This window comes from Rhea pennata, chromosome 7 (assembly GCF_028389875.1).
Source record: "Rhea pennata isolate bPtePen1 chromosome 7, bPtePen1.pri, whole genome shotgun sequence".
In the NCBI taxonomy this organism is placed as follows: Eukaryota; Metazoa; Chordata; class Aves; order Rheiformes; family Rheidae; genus Rhea; species Rhea pennata.
This window is the reverse complement of record NC_084669.1, coordinates 19,012,672-19,033,231: the sequence shown is the minus strand read 5'-3', so window position 1 is coordinate 19,033,231 and position 20,560 is coordinate 19,012,672. Positions and strand designations below refer to the sequence as shown.

The 20,560-nt window shown below is 42.0% G+C and overlaps 1 protein-coding gene across 1 annotated transcript; it reads left to right on the top strand.

Annotated features, from left to right (window-relative positions):
• Positions 1–542: 542 nt before the first annotated feature.
• On the top strand, positions 543–18,811 carry RPP30 (ribonuclease P/MRP subunit p30). Its single transcript, XM_062579639.1, has 11 exons — positions 543–749; positions 960–1,015; positions 1,327–1,383; positions 2,099–2,173; positions 2,667–2,738; positions 7,034–7,123; positions 9,822–9,938; positions 13,574–13,603; positions 14,003–14,040; positions 15,251–15,330; positions 18,364–18,811. Exons 1-11 carry the CDS (start codon positions 668–670, stop codon positions 18,468–18,470), a joined length of 804 nt encoding a protein of 267 aa, XP_062435623.1. The 5' UTR covers positions 543–667; the 3' UTR covers positions 18,471–18,811.
• The last annotated feature ends 1,749 nt before the right edge of the window (positions 18,812–20,560 follow it).

The window sequence follows — 20,560 nt, the reverse complement described above, 5'->3', positions numbered from 1 at the left end:
AGAGAAAATGAAGTTTCCCCAGTGTGGGCAGAGACCTTGGAAAACTATCTCAGAGTTGGAAGAGAGACCCAGATTTGCTGTCCGTGGTTGTGGTAAGTCCTTGAAAGAACAAAAGTAGTGATTTGCTCACCCATGTTTTAAATATGCTTCGCTGTTGATAAACATTAGAACGAGGTTTGCGGGTTTTGCAACAGTGCCATATACTTAACATATATTTGATTTATGGATTTGTAATTCCTCAGCCTTTTTGCATTTTAGGGAACATCTCTTGACACGGCAGCTTTGGACTTTATTTCACATTTTTTTCGGCTAACATGAGAAAATCAAGAGAAAGAAATAAAGAGAAAAATTACTTTTTGCTTATTATTAGCGGTCAGCGGGAGCCTCCATTAACTGGACGGCCGACACCACCGCGGAGCAAGATCACGGCTCCATCTAGCGGGCAGAGCAGGGCGGGCCGCGGCAGGCGGCGGGCCCCGGCGCGCCCCGTCAGCTCCACCCCCGACACCGCTCCGCCACGGCGGCGGCGTGGCGCGGCCCAGCCCGCCTCTCCCCGGGGCCTCGGCCCCGGCCCCCGGGGGGCCGCGCCGCTCGCGCGGGCGGACTACAACCCCCAGGGTGCCCCGCGCCGGCGGACTACAAGTCCCAGGGTGCACCGCGCCGCAGCATGGCTGGCTTCGCGGACCTGAACCTGCCGCCCGGGCCGGACAAGAAGTGCGTGCAGAGCCTGCTGGAGGCCGCCGCGCACTGTGAGTCCCGGCCCGGCGCGGCCCGGCGCGGCCCGGCCCGGCGCGGCCCCGCGGCTGGGCAGCGGCGCGGGGCTCCCTAAGCCCGTGGGGCCGCTGAGGCAGCGGCCGGGCCTCGTGTACAGCGTTGTATCTATGCGCGGAGCTTATCAGGCTTCTGCCTGGGCTCGTTTACTGGGCGAAACGTTGTTTCACTGTGTTTGCCTTTTCTAGTGGGATATTCGGCAGTGGCTCTTAATCACGTCATCGATTTCAAAGAGAAGAAACAGGTAACTTCGGTTGGGGTGTTCTGTTTTGTAGAGCTGCGTGGTTTGTTGGCTATTCCCGTGACAGGTTTCTGTTCCGGGCGCTTGCCCGGACGTGCACGGGAATGCCTCTGTTCGTGACAAAACTCCCGTTTTATAATGCAGTGCTACCGCCTTGCAGTTAGTCCATAAATATGGTCCGCAAATGGCTCTTGATGAAGAGTTTTAAATCGTTTTGTTTCTATGGCCAATTTCTCTTTAGAATTGGAAAACAACTTTTACTTGTATTCTAAATGCATCTGTATTTTGAATAATTTTCTTTGTCCTTTTTGAAGGAAATTGTCAAGCCAGTGCCTCCTTCGGAGTTGTTTCCGTCTTTGCCTATTGTACAAGTATGTCAATTTACATCCATCTACCTATTATTCTAATACATTCTTACCTTGATGCATTTGTGTGTGCAGTTTTGTATGTTACATCTTAATCAAAGAAGAGAGAACTTTCCATTACTTAATTGTTAATGCCCCCAATATTGGAAGAATTAGGCATTCAGTTTAGATGAGACTCTAGTCTTAATTTTAGAAATGATTTGGAAAGCGATTGTGTGAATTTTCAAGCTTCTTATAGTTGAATAATTACAGTGTAATGCTTGAAATTAAGAATCTCAGTTTTGGAAGTGACTTACTGGTTTTGCTGGATATTTGAAGTAGTGAACCAGAACTATATTTCAGATCACTGGTGTGTTAAATCAGGAGTTACTTTTGCTCACGCTTATGGCCTTCCAGGGGAGTCATAGCAGTATTAACAAAAATGCTCTTTTTTATCTTAAATTATTTTTTAAAATCCTTTATTATTTATTTTTAGTATTTCTTTCAGCTTATCCTTTCTCAGAGAAACACAATAAGCCCATCTTTCTGAAGGGAAGATGTGATGCTGAACAAATCAATATAAAACAATAAAAATAAAGTGTAGCTACAGACTTGTAGAAAATTGGTATAGGCAAGAATATGAGCAAGGTACCACTTTCTTTTTAGAGCAGACGGGATGAAATTCACCATAAATTTTTGCTTTGCAACTTTTCAAGTCTTCTGTGTTATTTCTTCCTTGTAGGGGACATCTAAACGAATTAAAGTCTTAAACCGGCTAACGCTTGTTGTTTCTGATCCTTCACACTGTAATCTCTTGGTAAGTATACTCAGTGTATCAATTTTCCAAGTTTTATTTCCTCTTCCCAATGAAACTTTGGAAATTTTGTAGGGAGTGAAGATCATGGATTTCACAGGACACTCAGCACTGATTTTCTCAGATTGCATCTTTGGAAAGTAATGTGATCATGAAGAGATGAAGACTTGAATCTAGAATGCATGAGTCTAGAATTCTTGACAAGGATACCATGAGCAAGCCTTGTAAACATTTAAATTTTAGTGCTACATTACTAAGGCAGAAGGTGGAAGTGCTTAACTAAATGGATGGGACAAGCCTCAAAATGACCTCAGAGAATTGCTCACAGTGGAGACCTACCATGTAAAGTTATTAGGCTCACTGGATGATTATTGGGTTTGTTTTAATACTAGAAAATGGAAAAGGGGATTTCTTCTCATTATTTTAGGAGTAATTATTGTGCATATCTTTGGCATCTGCCAGAAGTCAAAGTACTAATTGTTTCTTCCTTTTGTAGCGATCAACATCTACAAATATAAGGTTATATGACATCATAGCAGTATTTCCTAAAACTGAGAAACTGTTTCATGTGAGTAGAATCATCCTTTTTTTTTTTTTTTTTTTTTTTTTCCCTGTAATGCCAGTGCTATAATAATATTAAATGCATGCTTTGGGCTAGTGCAAGTACATGTTTTGTTTTGCTTTCATTTCCTGTTTTATACAGGCTGCATGTCATGGGGCTATTTCCCAGCTCAGGAACAGCTGGTGTGAGTAATTTGATCAAGCTGAGCATCTGAAGCAAGCCAGCTTTTTGTCAAAATGTTTTTCTTACAAAAAATAAAACTGACATGTCTGACCTGTTGCAAGCTCATAAATAATCTCTTTAACTCTGAATTGAAAGAGTAGATGGAAGCGTCCCATCTCTGTTAGCCTTGGCAGGCAGCAAGCTGACTTGCAGTTTAAAGCAGTCTGAAGAAGGCACTGGGATACTAAAAGCAAATATGAATCTCTTTGGAGGAGTGCCAGAATTTACTTTTGAGGAGAGCTTGTCAGTATTAAACTGAGTCTGTTTTTAAAACAAGTTAAAACCTACATTCTAATATTACTGAGTACCTGTTTTGACATGTTAAAATCCTGTTTTTCTCATTTTGTTTTTCTAAACTACTTCCTCACCTTTTTGAAGAATTCATCCAATTAATAACTTGTCAAAATAATATATAAAGCCACAGGTTATAAAAGAAGGGGAACTTCTAAGAATCTTTCGGGGTAAGAATTTGGGCATTAATTGTTTAAATTATAACATAATGAAACTCATTTCTTACTAATTCTTCCCCCATTGCAAGATTTTGGGGACTCTTGGGAATTCAAAAGACACTTAGTTGTGAAAGAGGCTTTCCACAGCCACTCTCAAGATCTTACTTTAGGGCTCTGGCAACAACATAAAATTAAGGTTTTGGGTTCTTGTGCAGTTGAACTGACTAACTTGAATGAGGGAGACTGACAAAGAGGGGCAGGAAGAAGCTACTCGGTAGCTTCTCACTGGACTCAGGTGAGTGAGTTCAGTCAGTTTATCATTGAAGCTGGTTGAAGGTAAACAGCAGGAGCATGCTGGCAGTTCTGGAGGAATGCCAGAGGCTCTCATTGAAGGGTGGATGTCTTTTATTTTCAAGCCATGTTGTGAGTTCTGCTGCAGTTAGATGTTCAGCTGCACCAGTGTTTAGCTGGCATATTCCCTACCCTCTGCCACTCATTCCTGCCTGTCCCCATCTGCTCTGCTGGTGCAGCTCTTTGCTCAGCTGCATGGTGGTTTCGTTTGAGAAGCTGCTTTTCAGCTGAAAAGTAACCACAGTTTGCCGAGGTTCAGATAGATCTGCTGTCCTGTTCTGGCTCAGCACTCAGCCACACACGTAGTTGTTCCAGCACAAAGAAGAGGATGGCTGTGCTCTGGGCAGTGGTGCAGATAGTGGCTGCTGAAGCTGACATTCTCACAGGTAACAGGCAAGTCGGGGAGGAAACCAGGCTGTCCACAAAACCATCTTCATTGCTTTTGTACTGGCAACAGTTTGGTTTGGGGAGGACACCCAAGCATGTTTCTTGCAAGCTGCACAAGGCAAAAGACTTTGTTGCATGCTCACATTTGGAGCAGATTTGTATGTCTGTCTCTTGTTCAAAGCTTCTAGGTTTTCTAAGCCTCTGTGGAGAACTGTGTTAAGCTTTTAGAGGTATCATTAAGAAGATTCTGAATCATGTAGATGATATCATACATAATAATCTCAGTATATACTACCTGCTCTTACAATTTGTGGCTCTTTTGATGTTAAGGATAAAGCCTTCCAGGATGGATCTTCCATCACAAATTAACTGTATTTTAAAATTGTCTGTTAATAACACTACCTAAAGAGCATCTTCTTTCTCATTGACAATTTTACACTTGAATTGTTTTCCATGGAACCAGATTTTTCATGTGTTTGTGAAAGAAATGTATGACCAGTGGAGATGCACTGTATTTCTAGCATGGCCTAAAAAACTCTATGCCCTCTTGTCATAAAGCGGGGAAGCTTTCCTGTGACTAAGAGTGGCAGTGATGGGTGTGGAAAGATGTGCTCAAATTCTCCAAATAATTTATATGCTCAGGAGTGTGATGAAGCTTTTGTTGACGAAAATACTTGTAGAACATGCTGCTGCTTTAAATCTCTAAAGAGTGTTGTTTTGTCTGCAGCTGGAATGGCCGCTCTGTGCCCAGTGTTAAGATCAGTGCTTGTTGCTTTTTAAGAATTTTAAAGATTCCTAACTGTTCTAATCATTTAGGTAGTTATGCCTGCTGTACATAGACAATTAGCAGATCACCATGATCTAAAAAAATGTGCCTATTTAAGTCTGAGGATATATTTGAAAGCCGGATTTCTATGTTTACTCATAACTAGTTGGCCAAAGCAAACCTAGCTGTCTTCAGCCTATCCAAGTGCCAATTTACTTCTGGCAGTCTGCAGTTTCCACCAGATAGGGGCTCTTGCCTGCAGTGAAGCCAAAGACAAGTGATGCTGTGTGTGACTGCGGGATGTCCTTTTCTATATAAAGTTGTTGCCTTTCAGCAGGCTGGAAAACATATCTCTGTGTGTGTGAGACCTGTCCAGTAGCTAAGCTAGACTGAGCACCAGAGCGTTCGGAGAAATCTCTAACTTCCTTTTCAGTTTCTGCTTATGGGGAAGTATGATCCTTAATTTTGTTTTTCCTTAGTGGTGGTTTCTGAAATGTTCTTGTCACTGGAATCCTGTAGATACGCTGGTATTTTGGGCTACTCCCTTCCCACTGTGGTTAGTTTGCAAAACAGAAAAGTTTTCCAGCATTTCTAGACTTGATTAGGAAGGCTCAGTTTTCTCATGACACAGTGTGACTTGTGTGTTCCTGTTTTGTATTCTTGTTTTCCTTCATTTTGGGGCTCTTTCAGTATTTCCTGTGGCCTCACCAATGTCTTTTCTAGGACATGACTCAGAGCTATCTGCTTTGTGTGTGTGTTCCTGAGAATCACCTCTGTCCAGGTAGTAAGTGGTACTGCACATAAGCAAATAAATTAAACTAACTGCAGTTGAGCCAAACTCACATCAAGTTAGACTTGCACTTAGAGTAGATTCAAATTGTGCCCCACCTAACAGAGTTGATAAAGGTAGGGCATAAAGATAAAGTTTAGTTTGAATGGCCTAGTAGTGTCAGTTTACCATTAACAATCTTGTGGTTTGCTGTGTGTGAATTAACCACATATGGACTGTGGGCCCCTTGTCTAGGAGGGAATGCTATCAACAGCAGAGAAACATTCCCAAAGCTGGGCCTCTGCTCTCATCTTCCCCTGAATTTCTTGTGAACAAACTGATAAAAGACTAATTTGCAAAGCCATAGCCAGCCCTGCACTACAGCACACAGTCCCTCTACCCTGCTGCCCAGACCTTGGATTGCCCTGCAACCCTGTCTGCTTTCATGCTGGTGTGAGAAGGGATGAATGGTTGGCAGTTGGCCCAGGTGTATTTGGAGCAGTTGGTGGCAGGTTTCTGAATGCAGAGTTCCCCTATGAATAAAAAATTCCTTTTGAACATCTTTGGCCCACTTTATCTTCTTTGTTACCATGCTGCTTATAGAAATTAATCTGGTCCTGTGTAATCATCTTTACTGGGTAGGCATATATAATTCCTACAAATTTTGTGTGCATGAGATTATATGTAAATAAAGGGTTTCCTTTTGTGTGTACTTAATTTTCTGTGTGTGTCAGTGTGGGGATTCTCCACCCTTTGTTCATTCCCTCTTTTAACAGAGGGTATAAGTTTGATGGTGAATTCAAAGCTAGGCTTTCAAACTATAACTTCAGGTGCACAGTTTGAGACTCCTCTGGAGACCTGGCTTTCAGAAAGGATTGTGCATTTCCTCCCATCCCGGAAAGTAAGGCCCCATGAATTTCCCCTCCAGTGTCGGGCCTGTGGTGCCACTCAAATTAGAGACGGTAAAGGACGGTTCCTGGACTGTTCCTTTTGTAAATATGGGTTGTCCTTCATTAGGCATGAGTTACTTTCCCAAAAGCCAGCATTGCTTTGGCATGTCCTATATCAGGTAAGAACAAAGCAGTAAATCTTGCCTTTAAGTTCGTGACTGTTCTTGGAAAAGTAGCCCTGCAAATGAAGGAAGGTTTAGGTTTTAAGTGTTCTTTGCACTCAAACTGTGCACCTGTAGCTCTGCTCTTTTATTGGCATACCTGCAGGACATTTAGTAGTACTTAATTTTAAAACTGGATTCTCCCTGGGGAGAGATTCTCCCTGGAAATTAAGAATCTCTGTGCACCTAAAGCTGCTTGTGTGTTTTTGGCATATCTGATAATCTACTTGTGTTTCTTTGCTGTAGATTGCTTGCACAACTCTAGATGTGGATCTGGTGTGCATAAATGTAACAGAAAAGCTGCCATTCTACTTCCGAAGGCCCCCTGTGAATGTGGTAAATTTAAATCTAAATTGTTTTTTTGCTATTAAATTCTATAATGTCAGTCTGAGCAGAATTCCGTACAATTTCCCTTCCATCATTTCTATCCAAGTGATTCTTATATTTTCTTGAATAATGCCTAATATTGTTTTAGATGTCCTTTACTTCAAGGCCTCCACTGCAGCTTTTAGTAGCAATGATGTATGTTCTTTCTCCTTTTTGTCTCCTGCTTATGAAGGCAAAAGTGGTATTTCCAGGGAGTGGGAACAGAGCCTTCGGGCCACTGCTATGCTTAGCAGTGAGATTTGGTGTGGTTAGTGACCAAACCACCTCCCACACCAGAAGTGATGTAGGTGTGTCAGAATAGAGTCAGAATCACAGAATCAGTAAGGTTGGAAAGGACCTCTGGAGATCATCTGGTCCAACCCCCTGCTCAGCAGGGTCACCTAGAGCATGTTAGACAGGGTTGCATCCAGGCAGGCCTTGAGTATCTCCAGAGAAGGAGACTCCACAACCTCTCCGGGCAACCTGTTCCAGGGCTCCGTCACTCTCATAGGGAAGAAATTCCCCCTCACGTTCAGGCAGAACTTCCTGCGCTTCAATTTCTGCCCACTGCCTCTCATCCTGTCACATGGGACAACTGAAAAGAGTCCAGCTCCGTGCCCTTGACACTCCCCATTAAGGTATTTGTAGACACTGTAAGATTCCCCCCTCAGTCTTCTCTTCCCCAGGCTGAAGAGGCCCAGCTCTCGCAGCCGTTCCTCACAGGGCAGGTGCTCCAGCCCTCTGATCATCCTCATAGCCCTATGCTGGACTCTCTCCAGGAGCTCCATGTCTCTCTTGTACTGGGGAGCCCAGAATAGATAAATAGCCCTGCTGTTTGAAAGATAGGAGAATGTGAATGATGGTGTTAATTTGAGAAAAGGGTGTTGTGCCAGTTATTTGGGTAACAACTGTATTGAATCCATACTTGGACAAAAAATGTCTTGGGAAATGAACCAAATGTGAAATCACTAAATATCTGCTATGGTGCACAAGTTGATTTTAAAACAGTACATCAGTTGTAGATCAAATACTAAAATACAATTCTGCCTGCTGTTGGTGGCTTGTCAGAAAACTTAATTTGAATGTGCTCTCAGGTGAAATATTTTTCCTCTGAGTGTGTATCAAGGTTCATTCAATGTGGGCATTCATGGCTGATACAGTCCTGTTGACAGGATTGACAGATAGAGTTGGCTAGAAATCTTATTTTCCCTTCTAGAGAAAATTTAACATAGAATAAAAATAAAAAAAAAAACCACAAAATTCATCCTGAAACAGAACAAAAGTAACATCTTAGAATTTACAGTAGACTGGGAATTTTAATATTTCATTTAGAATAAAAATTTTACATTTAATGTGCTTTGAAACTCCCTTAGATACCTAAAACTCCAGCAGCTTACCCAGGTGAGGAGCTGGGTGGTCAAGAGGCACTTAGATCACTGTATTTAGGGATACTTTTCTCACAAGCTGCTCCTCAGCTTTGACACTCCCAGCTTCAGGGCAGTCTGTCAGTCAGACTGGTTTTCTGCTTCCTGGGGCAGTCAGTCTAGGTTGCTGTGATGCCAGACAGACAGCTTGGTAGGCAGCTAGTGCATTGGAGATGATGATTTTTTTAAAAAAAAAAAAAAAAAAATTGCTTGGCTTGAAACTGGTTGAAGTTAGTGTACTGCCACTACCTGTTTTGCTTTTGAAAAATTCAAGCTTTTCTTCTTGCTGGAAGATGTCACACCAGCTCTGTATAAAACACTTGATGTGTATGTAACTTCTGTTCCGCGTGCCTGCAGATTTTATGCATGAATGGTAGCTGGATTAATTGCATCTATATTCAATTGCTAGACTATTACTAGACTCTCTTACAGTATTAACACTACAGCATTTTTATTTTAATAATGTAAATATGAAGCATAGAGTAACATTTCAGAAGACCATGGAACCAGGAACTCCCTAGTTTTGAACTGTTTCTACCACTAACCGTATATTTTACGGCAAGTTACTTAACTTTTTTTTTTCTCTGTGTTAGCAAAAACAACAATACTAGGCTTTTGGTGAAACACTTTGACAGGCAGCGAAGGATTTTAAAGCAACTGAAAATGTATTAACTAGTACTGTTTGGAAACTCTCTGATGACCTACTGGTCTTCAAAAATTGTCACAAATAGCCACAAATAGCAGAGTATCATCATCAATAGTAGGGAGAAGGGACCTCATTTTTGCTTTTTTGCAAGGGAAAATTCTTCATTTGCAAGATGTGGATACTGTGGGAAGTGGTGTTCCTTATGGGAAGCTGTGGGGCTAGAGAAGGAATATCCTGAAAATGTTCGGACTTGTTTCTGGCCAAAGGTGATTATCCTTTTCATCATCACTGTGATTATGGAAAGCCAGTTACAACTAATAAATAGTTGTTTCTTTAAACTATTAAACTAATGAATAGTTCTTTGTTTAAACCTCACTTATTCAATAGCTGAAGATTCAATTGCATATGCCTGATGTACAGTGAAGTGTCTTTTTCCACCTTTTCTGTATTCTGCGTTCCTATTAGAACAGTTCTGCTTTCATTTTTTCATATATAGTACAGGTAAACTGAGAATAAGCTGCCTCAATAATAGACAGCAGTTGTTAGATTGTTATACTTCTTTCCTTTTCATTTTTTGATCACATTCTTTCATGTGAAGGCAATAGATCGAGGCATTTACTTTGAACTTCTCTACACGCCTGCCATCAAAGACTCCACAATGAGAAGATACACAATTTCAAATGCCATTAGCCTGATGCAGATCTGCAAAGGGAAGGTAAGCTCTCACAGTGAAAGCAAGTTAATTGATTCAGTTTCAAATTCTTCTGGAGTTGTGCAGACTGAGCCATTTTAAATGAGTTTGATGCAGGGATTTCTGAACTTGTGACTGAACCTTTGCCTACTAATACAAGCAAGCGATTATTCTGGCTGCAGATATTTCCAGCCACACACCACTGCACACTTCTTTCTTAAGTTGTCAGATTGTTGTGGGTTTTTTTTTTTCAGAACAACTTATCCATTATCATGGTACACAGTACCAAAAACAAAAGGGAAAATTAAGCCCCAGAGATCTAAGGTGGCATTAGAACTGAAATTTATGCATTTATTTAAAAATTTGCATTTCAAATTTCTAATTGGCCAAAAGCTCTTTTGGGGAGGGAGGGGGGGAGAGAGAGAGAGAGAGAAAGAGAGAGAGAATACCTTGAATAAGGGGAGGGAAAAAAACTTCACTTAGAAAAAGGTAGAAGTCGTGTTTTGTTAAATTGTTAGTAAATTCCCAGCGTACAAAACAGACCCCACAGTTTGCTGGCTGTAAGCCAGAGCTTTGCTGCAGTCAGGTCAGTTGCATTCTTCCCTGCTACTGAAGCCAAGGGAAGAAGTAGCACTTGCAGCTGGGGTGCCTGTACTCCATTGCTTTCATACTTCACCTCCTCCCAGGCTACGCTGCCTGTCATATGGGTCCTCTCAGGCCATGTGTTTTTAACAGAAGCATATCATGATACATAACTGAGTTAAAAGGGATTGTAGCTCCCACCACCATTTTTGAAGAGGTCGTTGCTGTCCTTAGCTAGTCCAGAGAAGCCAAAATTTACACTGCCCGGCAGGCTTAGTCTAAAGAGAGATACAGCGTTTGGGAGGTGCAGCTAAAGGGAGACGTTACTGCAGGATTAGGCCTGTTTTATAGGACAGAGGAGGGGTTCAAATAGATGAATTCCCTTGGTGCAACAGAGTAGAATGAGTACTTACATGGCCTTTGCTGAGAAGCCCAGCTCTGGGAGTTAATTATGCAAAATACTGACTTGGAGACGAGGCATATACACACACAATACCTTTCATTTGGGATGCCTTTGTGCCAGTACTCCTCTTTTCTCTGTGCAATTACAGATATGTTCTTCATGCAGTTGTTGATTTGGGTAGCAAAAGTTGTGGTAACCTCACAAATGGACCAAGTGACATTAGTCTGTGCAGAGTGCCCTTTCTTTCTGCATGTGTCAACCTAGTACATCATTTATGCCTGGAAGGTAAATTGGCTGGAGCTGAACACAACAATTTGTTAGGTAGGCAGTGGAAAAGGGGAATGGGCTGCTACTTTACTTTTATTTTTTGCCTTTACTTTTTGCCTCTGGATTCAGTTACTTGGTGTGCCAGCAGAGATGGTTATTAGCCCTTACTGACAGTTTCTCTGTCTGTCTCTCTCTGTTAAGTAAAAGCCTCTTCTATGGAGATGTGGTATGGCTGGTCTGTAGGCTGCTGGCATTAGCACTTGGCATGCAGCTCTAGCCTTCTGCCTAGCCTACATAAAGTTGCTGAGCTTTTAGCAGCTTTTGGATTCTTCTGTTCTCTTCTGTTGTAGGACAGAGAAACTCCTAGAAGCTTACTGCTGTCCTCAGAGCTAGCCACAAACCAGGTCCCTAAAACAAGTCAGTGTGTGAGGAATGAGGGAGGCACTCGCTTGTCTTGCCAGACAGACAGGATATTTGCAGTCCTTCCTCCTCTTATGTTTTGGTACCTGAGTGTGGATGCTGTGCCCAGAGCAGTGTACTGAACAGCTGCTTTCTTCTTTACCTGAGGAGATGGTGTTTTGTGTTTGAATTCTTCCCTTTTATTTTCCCTGCGAATTTGCCTTTGCCTGTTTCTCCTTCATTCTCTAGCAGTACTCTTCTTGTCTGCTCTTATCTTCTCCTCCCTTCTTACCCATCCCCTGTTTAGAAGCCAGTTGCCTTTGAATCAGCCAGAGCCTGTCTCCGATACACAGCAGCGAGTGATGATCCTGTGCTGGCTCAGGACAGCTCGCAGAGCTGCTCTGGGAGTGTAGCTGAGCCCAGAAGACTGGCATTGGCTGCCATAGCTCAGAGCAGGAGGCTTAAATTTTCCCAACGAGCTCTTGCAGTCAGCACTGCTGAAGCTCAAAAGCACCCTTGGGATCCATAGTGCAGTCGTTTTAAAGGTGAACTACATGGAAAGAAGTGTTCTAAGCTCCATCATGTTGTGTGCTGTTAAGTCACTTTGATGTGTATATTACTTCTGTTTATGCTTTTCCTTATGCTGAGGCAGAGTTGTCTTGTCTCGTCCTTTCCTCCTCAGGCTGTGAGGAAACCTTGGGCATAGTGTGAACAGTGCAGTCGTTCCCGTGCAAATAGCTCTTTTACAGTTTGAGTGCCAGCTATGCACATAGTATTTTCTTCCAATGTCTGCTTTGCTCTTTGTGCTGGGATGGTGGAAGGACAAGCAAAGCAGTGCAGGACAGGAATCAAAGGCCCCACCTTGTAACCGGAGGTGGTGTGATGTGTTGGTGGTATTGACATCAGAGAGGGAGAGTTTTGCTGCCTCAGTACCAGTTCTCGTTCCCACCCACTCGAGCAGGAATTCCCAAAGCCTTTTGTTCAATATCAGAAAAGATGCAAGTAAATTTGGCTTTTGCTGCAGAAGGAAGTTGCTACCTGGGCAAAACAGTCTCCCCTGGGTAAGCATCCTTGGAGGATTACCATTAAAGAGTTCTGGCAGCTGAGCTGTGGTATCTGTGAGCCCCTGAGTAGTCATGTACCTCTTCTGTAGAAACCCTTTGGGAGAGAAGAAGGGGAGAGACTTTGCCTGGTGACTTTTTTTTTCCTGGGGGTGCTAGGGTTGAGAGGATGGTGCATGATTTGGCTGCCATTACTTAACTGCAGACTGATTTCCTCAGCCAGTGTTGATGAGGGCCTACATGGATGCTGAGGTTAGGATTGGGTTTTACTGAAATAGAGTAAGCTGAAAATTCAGGAGCAGCAAGCTGTATAAAGGTACAATCCGTAAGCCTCTTCTGGGGTATGCTGGACTCCTAAATTGATTTCTGTTACAGCTCAAGTTGAGTTGTCATTTGTGTGGCTATGCATGCCTGCCTTAGTGAGGCTGAGCAGATGTCATGTGGCCTGTGGCTCTTGAGGGGCAGTGAGGGCACCTCACTCCTTGTCTCTTTTTAGCTAGTATAAATAAAATGGGGTGCATCTTAACACAATGTAACTGTATTTCTTCTTCATCCTTTATGTAAAATCCCTTTAAAGTCCACTATAAAAGATAAAGGTTCATGAGTGCTTGCTTAATATCAGCACTTGGAGATTTATGTTGCATAGCCTACCACCTGACAGGTGCATTGCTTATTCAGCTCACGACTGTCAGTGAGAAGTCTGTAACTGCGGGAGGGTGCTTGTCCCTGTGGCCCTCTTTCCGCAGGGAGAAGGGAGGTTGCTTGAGTTTATTCATTCCAACAAACTAAGGTCCATGCTTTGCTAGAGTTCACCTAATTTGGAGACAGGGGCTACTTCCTGGTAGTCAACTGGGCTGTGAGCTTGAGCTTCAGGTAATGCTGTCGGAAGTTTTTCCACTTCTTGATTCTGTTTGACAGATGAGTATTTGTTCTCTTGTGTTTTCCAGAACATTATTATGTCAAGTGCAGCTGAAAGGGTAAGTCCTAGATTTTTGTTAATATCAGAAAAATTTGAGGTTTTACTTTTAGCTGAAGATAGAATTTTATATTAAACATATAACTATTTTCATTTTAAATATAATGGCCATCTTGTATTTCTTATGTTTTTAATCAGCATTTTATCAAAGAATTATATTGGGGTGTTTTTGCTGTCATATTTTCCATGGCAGTTTTCTCCCAGATGGGGACTCTGCTTTTCCAAATGATAGTGTTTTCTCGACTTCTAAGTGCATCTTCAGAAGCTTGCTGTTACATAATGTTTAGTCTTGCATTTCTAGCTGTTTCGTTCTCCAAATAGTTATATCCTGCACACACATACTGTGCCAGCACTTTGAGTAAATGCATGTGTATATCCAGCCTTCTTTGTTCTGTTTTAGCCCCTAGAATTACGAGGTCCTTACGACGTGGCTAACCTGTATCCTTTTTCCAAGTTGGAGACAGCAGTTAACAGTAACACATGAAAGTTCAGATTGGCTTTGAAATATTTCTATCTCTTCCACTCCTTGTACATGGTGGAGCTTGTTGGTGATACATTCCTTGAACCAGGACTCTTCAGTGGGTGTAGAAGGAGCAACAGATTTTGGTCATGGAGTAGCTTAAACAATAATGATATCCAAGGTATTGACATCTGTTTGTGTGTAAGTGCAGTAATGAGTAACAAACATAATCATAGGTCTTTAAATAAAGAGAAATAAAATTTTACGGACACTGTGGACCAAATGAGAAATTATTACTTATGATCTCCAAGGTGCAATGTATTTTGTCGCAGAAAAGATATCTATCTATGTATGTATATGTGTGTATATATGTACAGACACAAAAGCATATGTGTGTGTATATATATGTATAAAAAGCTATAAAAGCATGTCTATATTAAGAAAGAGAAAGTTCTTATCTTAGTACTGATTACTTCTGTTCTTAATTTTTCAGTCCTCAGTTATGCATGTGCTGTCCAATCAGGAAATGTATTCTAGAAACAAAGAAAGTACACTTTTCTTGCCTTATTTTAGGAGTTTAGATGCACTTTTACTCCTCCTTCGCTCCCCACCCTGAACATGTGTCTGGCTTCTCCCTTGGAGAGGAGGAGCACACTCTGACTTGTAAGAACTGTGCGGGAGAGTACATGGGCCGGAAGAATTTTACACCCTTTACAAGGAAGTTTTCTTGCCTCATAAGAAGAGCAGTCAGGCTCAACCCAAATTAACATACCTTGTTTTGATGTGATCCCTATTCAAGGTGGTTGGGAATTTTTCAGCAGAATCTTTTTTATATCAAAAAGTGCCTTTTCACACAAAACTGAAATTTTCAATGGGACAGTGTTTTACTTGATTATTCCTGTAAGAAATATACTTAAGCTGACCGACTTTATTTTTAAAATGACAGCTGCCTGTCTGGAAAAAAGCAGCATTGACAAGAGCCTTTTGGGGGGCTGCTGGAAAATTTCAGCCAGGAGAATTGGGTGCCTCGGTTCTCTGCCTCTAGGTAACCTTATGCAAAATGTCACTCTGATGTGCAGCTTTGCTAATTCACAGTTATGTGTTGAATAAGCAAACTTATCCTACAGACAGACTTCCTTAGTCTGTTGACTCCTTTCTGTACATTTTGATCCTGAACAAAGATGACAGAGGTTTGCTGTTTGGCATGTCAGAAAGTGATGCCAAGGCAGCTGTGTCTACCAACTGCAGAGCTGCCCTGCTACATGGAGGTAAGTGAAAAGCCCAGGCAAACTCCTCTAAGTAGTGATTTCATTTGCAAAACTAAGTTTGTACTGTGTATCCTTTTAAAAGGTCTGAGTCAGCCTGGGATTTTACCTTCTTTGTCCAACTCATGAAGAGGAGCTTGTACAGCAAGTTCCCCCCCCCCCCCCTTGTTGCCATGTTAGGAAATTAATGGCTAGATTGATGATGCTGCCTGTACTAAAGTACTCTCTAACTATGTTAAACAGACTCATAAACCATTTAGCTAAAACACAGATCTGCCTATTACGCTACATAGTGAAAATAACACTTGTTTCAGAAAGTGTTGAATGTTGAACTTGGTTAGATCAGCAGAAACTGCATCATTGACTTCAAGAAAATCAACATTCAATCTTAATGAAGCACAGCTTTTGCATTTATTCTTTAGTATGACTGCAGAAACACCCTTTGCCTTCTTTCTTTCTGATGCTTCATTATGTGGTCTTTGTTTCTGACTCACCGTTCAGTGTGGACCATTTCAGGCTCAATGCAAAATTGGATATTGAGTGCTTGATGCTTAGGAAGAAATGTTTCATGTGATGTACAATGTTTTGAAGTGTTTTTGTGAAACAAAACTTGCTTCCTTATGCTCTCAGCGATGGAAGTTCACGATAACTATTCTTTCCTACCTACTCATTTTCATGTTAAGAAAGTGGAAATTTAGCTTTTGACTGCCTGCGGTGGAAATCAACAGGTTTCCAGTTGTCCTGTGTGCCCTGCTGTCAGTGTGGTTTAGAGATGACAAAGTCTGCGTTCCAACAATCAGTTTAAACCCTTGCTTTGTACTTTGGTGCTAATTTTGCCTTCTCTACCCTCCCCTTCTGATGCACATTCGTTGGCTCTTAGAGTTTCCTGATTTCTGTTGTTCATGCTGATAGCAGTTTACCTTTGTGACTGAGTAGTCACATCTACCTGGTAATTTCTGTCCGATAGGTATGATTTCTAGTCATTTTTCCAGCCACTGGAGTTGCTCTAGATAGCAAACACAGGGTTGGATTTGGTTTGCGTCTCTTGTTTAGTAGAGGTGGAACCTGAATCTGCTACAATCAACAGAATCCTTCAGCCTGGTACTCAACAACATAGTAACAGTGTGTTGGAAGAATTTTTGCCAAGTTTATGTGGAGTTTCACAAAACCTTCATTTTTCTTATCCATGAGGCTAAAAAAACCAGATACTTCATTTACCTGTCCCCCAAAGAATAGCAGCCCAGAATAAGTAAATACCTTTTTTGGAAGGTTCTTGCAGAGCTTTCTTAACAAAGCATTCTGTTAGCAGTCTTTTCTACCTTGAATTTTGCAGAGAAGCCTCCCAACAATAGTTTTGAAATTGGATTCAGCTCACTAGGTTACTTGGCAAATGTATGAGAAGTTTGATAATGTCACATAGTCATATTTTATGGTAATGCTGAGGATTCCGTGAATATTCTTGAATACCATAAAGTCACTTAGTTGGTATGTATAGGGGAGCCTCTGCCAATATAGCTGTGCCAGAGTAGTTTGTTTAAGAATACATTTTGTTTTTGTAGGAACAGTGTGTTTTGCTCAGAAATGCTGAATTTTTTTGACATGCATTCAAGAACGTGTCTTTCTGTGACTGTGGAACTGATGAAACTTGACTTCCTATGGTTTTGTGTCTACATCCTCTCAACTCCTGTGGACACCAACTTTCCCTTTTGTTTACTGTAATTCTTCACATGCCCTCGGATATCCACCTTTAATTTCCCAGCTCCATAATTCACTTTATCGCCAGGTCCTGCTCATGTTGCTTTTCTGTTGTGTGTGCTGACTGGCTGGCTGGTGAACGTGTTGAACTGTGCTTTTGGGCATTGGTTGCATGAAACATGTATATTGTCCATGTGTGTTGTAAGATAAGACAAGAAGTAATTGGACTGAAGTGCAGGAAAAAACATTTAGTTAGACACTTATGGCAAGAAAGTGAAACACAGCAATGTGTTGCTGGAGAGGGTGGTAGAGTCTCTAGCACTGGAGACTATTAAGAACAGGTTGGACAAATTGGCAGGGAGTGACATTGGTGTAGGAGATCCCATTTGGAGGATAGACTGGGTAAGTGTTTTAAGTGTAGCATCTCTGGAGGATTATATCCCATCCCTTCCTCATAAAAGAAGCATTGCTGGGGCTCTTGGACCGCATGACGGCACTTGGTTGCAGAAGAAGATGATTTCTGCTGCTGCTTATGGTTGAGATAGCATAGATAGTTACTGCTGCTTGGAGGATCCTGGTCACAAATGGAGAGATGGTTGATATACTTGGAAAAATGCTACGGGAGCATCCTCAGCCAGCTTCCTTTTCAACCTCAGGACTGGCAGATGGATGCTAGGATTAGTGTCAGCATAGCAGGAAGGTCCCTGTATGGGGGATGGCTTAACAACTGCAAAACCGGTGTGAGTCTGTGTCCTCCATCTGGCTTGCCAGATGTGTTTGGGAACAAAAGAAAGTGAAGTGTGATCTAGCCTGGCACTGTCCTCAGGCTCAGCATCTGGGCCACTTTGGAACAAGAGTCTCATCAGCCTGGGCTCCTTCAGGTCCCTTTCAGCATAGATTTAGAACATGGCCCAGTCGTTTTTCACTTCCCACTCCCCTGCATGCATACCAAGCATCCCTGTCCTCCTTGCTGACCCCTGCTGCAGTTGTTCCTACATACCCATGCACACAGCAGTGAGAGGGCGGGGACAAGGAGAGTTTCCTAATACTGAAACTGTCCTTTCCTTGAAGTTTTTTAAATTTAAAGTTGCTGAAGGGTGAGGATGGAAAGGTAAAAAGCAGGATGTTTAGCAAAGGCACTTCAACCAAAAATGTTCATTACTAAGCGATTTAAAAATCTGATTTAGCATGTGTAATTCAAATCAATTGCTTTTCACAGACAACACTGGTGCAATAAGAGGAGTACTGGTAAGGCCCTTCTGTGAGCTGGATGATTATGTATTGTGAACGCATTAGTGTCATCTTATTTGAGATACTAGAGCTTCTGCTTGTTTATTCCAGAAACACGGAAGAGTGCATGTGGGGTAGTGTACACAGTGAAGAAGCCTCGCAAAGTTGAGGAGGAAGAAACACTGCCAGCCTGCAAAAAAGCCAAGACTCAAGTTTGAGGACTGAACTGGTTGTCAACAGGAACCTCCATGCCATCTTTACCCAGTGCTGTGTCTTCCTCCCACCTTCTAACCAGCTCAGTTCCTCACATACTACTTTATTTAGTCCAGAGAAGAATTATTCTTGTGCTCAAATGAGAGATCTGTGGGGACTGCTGAATAGTTCACCATACCTGAAAGATGATCCTACACTGTGCTTCTGGCCAAGGCCAGGATAGCATCTCTCCACCCTGTCCTAGGTCTTGTGGAGTTTGCACCAACTACAGACAACATTTCTAATGTGGAACTTTCAGTTGTACAAGTGCACTCTTTTATTAAAAATATTTTCAAGAACACTTCCATTTAAAGTCTAGCTTTTATGGCTACTCAACTTTAAAACATGTCTGTACTAAACCTTACAACTGCAAGTGAATAGGTAAAGTTCTCTTTGGTGGTCTGTGAGGAGTAATTCCACAGTTTTAAAAAAAAAAAAAGAAAAAAAAAAGAACACTCCTCATTTTGTGATCAGTAATGAAGAGCCCAGCATCTGTCACTTGTTAGAAGATACCTCGCGTTTGTGTTACAGTAGCACCAACTGACCTGACCTGCTAGACCTACTGCATGCATACATCCAAAGGCTGTCCCTGTCCTGAAGCACTTAAAACCAAACAGTAACATGAGGCAGTTACAGCAGATGGAAAGGAGGAGCCCAAGGTTATGCTGAATGTGTGCTCCGTGTGATCGGTTGCAGTCAAGTGTAACAGCTGTCTCACCTGGACCTGAGCAGTTGCCATGTCACAATTTTTTACTGCACCATTTCCTTTTTATGTCCTGGTCTGGCAGTGTTGCCTGAGAGTGGTTGCTTTGCTACCTCCAGCCTTTCCCTTTTTCCTTCCTGTTACTGCCTCGGTAAACCTAATCTGTGGCCAGAAAAGCAATCATGACAGACTTATAATCAGCAAAGCATTTTTAGAGCTCTTCCAAATGTTGACTGAAGCTTTATTTATTACAAACCAATACAACAATTATGTAAGATACTGTAGTGGGCCCTTGAGCCACCTTTGCTATGAATATTCCAGTCCTCCTGCATCTGACAACAAACTGAGAAGTGCAAATTATAGTGCGTGAAATACTGCAGAGGTTTTGTAGTGTGGTCTCTCTGAACTTTTCAATGACTGGACAAAGCAAAACAAATGGAGTTTTCAGTAGACCAGAAGTTCTGTAAAATTCTCGGTATAAGTCACAACAACTTTTGCTTTGACCAAAAAATAATGGAATATTTGTCCTTTATGTTGTTGTCTTACTTGTTGACTTTGTGATGGAGTCCTGTTTTATCACCAGGAATGGGGTGTAATATGTATACAAATTTGTCATATGTGGATTTCTCTCTTAAATGAGGCTCTAGCCGAATACAGCAGAAGCTGAAACATGTCTGTTTGGTGCAAATATCTGAAAAATAAGTTATTTTGCTTTGGTCAGAGAATAATCTACCTTGAGCATAAGAGAAATGGTTTGATAATTAATAATGGAGAAAGGCTTTTGAAATTTAGAGGTCCTACTTACTGCATGTTTGACCTGGATTTTAGAATTTACGGTCTGCATATTTGCCCTTTAAGTAGATAAACCACTTCAGGACCTGAGTGAAATGTTTCTTTTCCGCCTGTTTCCTGAAGCATTTTGCGTTTTCCAGCCACTCTGGTACCTGAACAGTTGAAGGACAAACGGTTACGAGGACAAAGGGAGTTAGCCAGGGCTGATGTCGCTTCTGCTTCCTGCAAGCTATTCTCCCCGGGTCCGAGTGTAGTGAAGTGGCAGCAAGCAGAGGTATGTCATAATTTTCACGGCAAAGAGGGTGTTTACAAACGAAGCCTGTGAATGGCAAGGTGACGCTCGCACGTGGTGGTGCTTGTGTGAGGAAAAGCCTCATCTGTCTAAAGCAGTTCTGTCCGTCCGGGTTAGCTGCTTGCAGATAGGACTGTCTGTCTGTGTTTAGAGGCATTTCTTGTGCTTGCTTTTTCGATGGGTTTCTGTAAGTTCCCTTCATCTCCAAGCTTTGCGTTCTGGTGACAAACGCTTGTTGCTGCCCACCCCTGTACTCAGGCTGTGAAGTT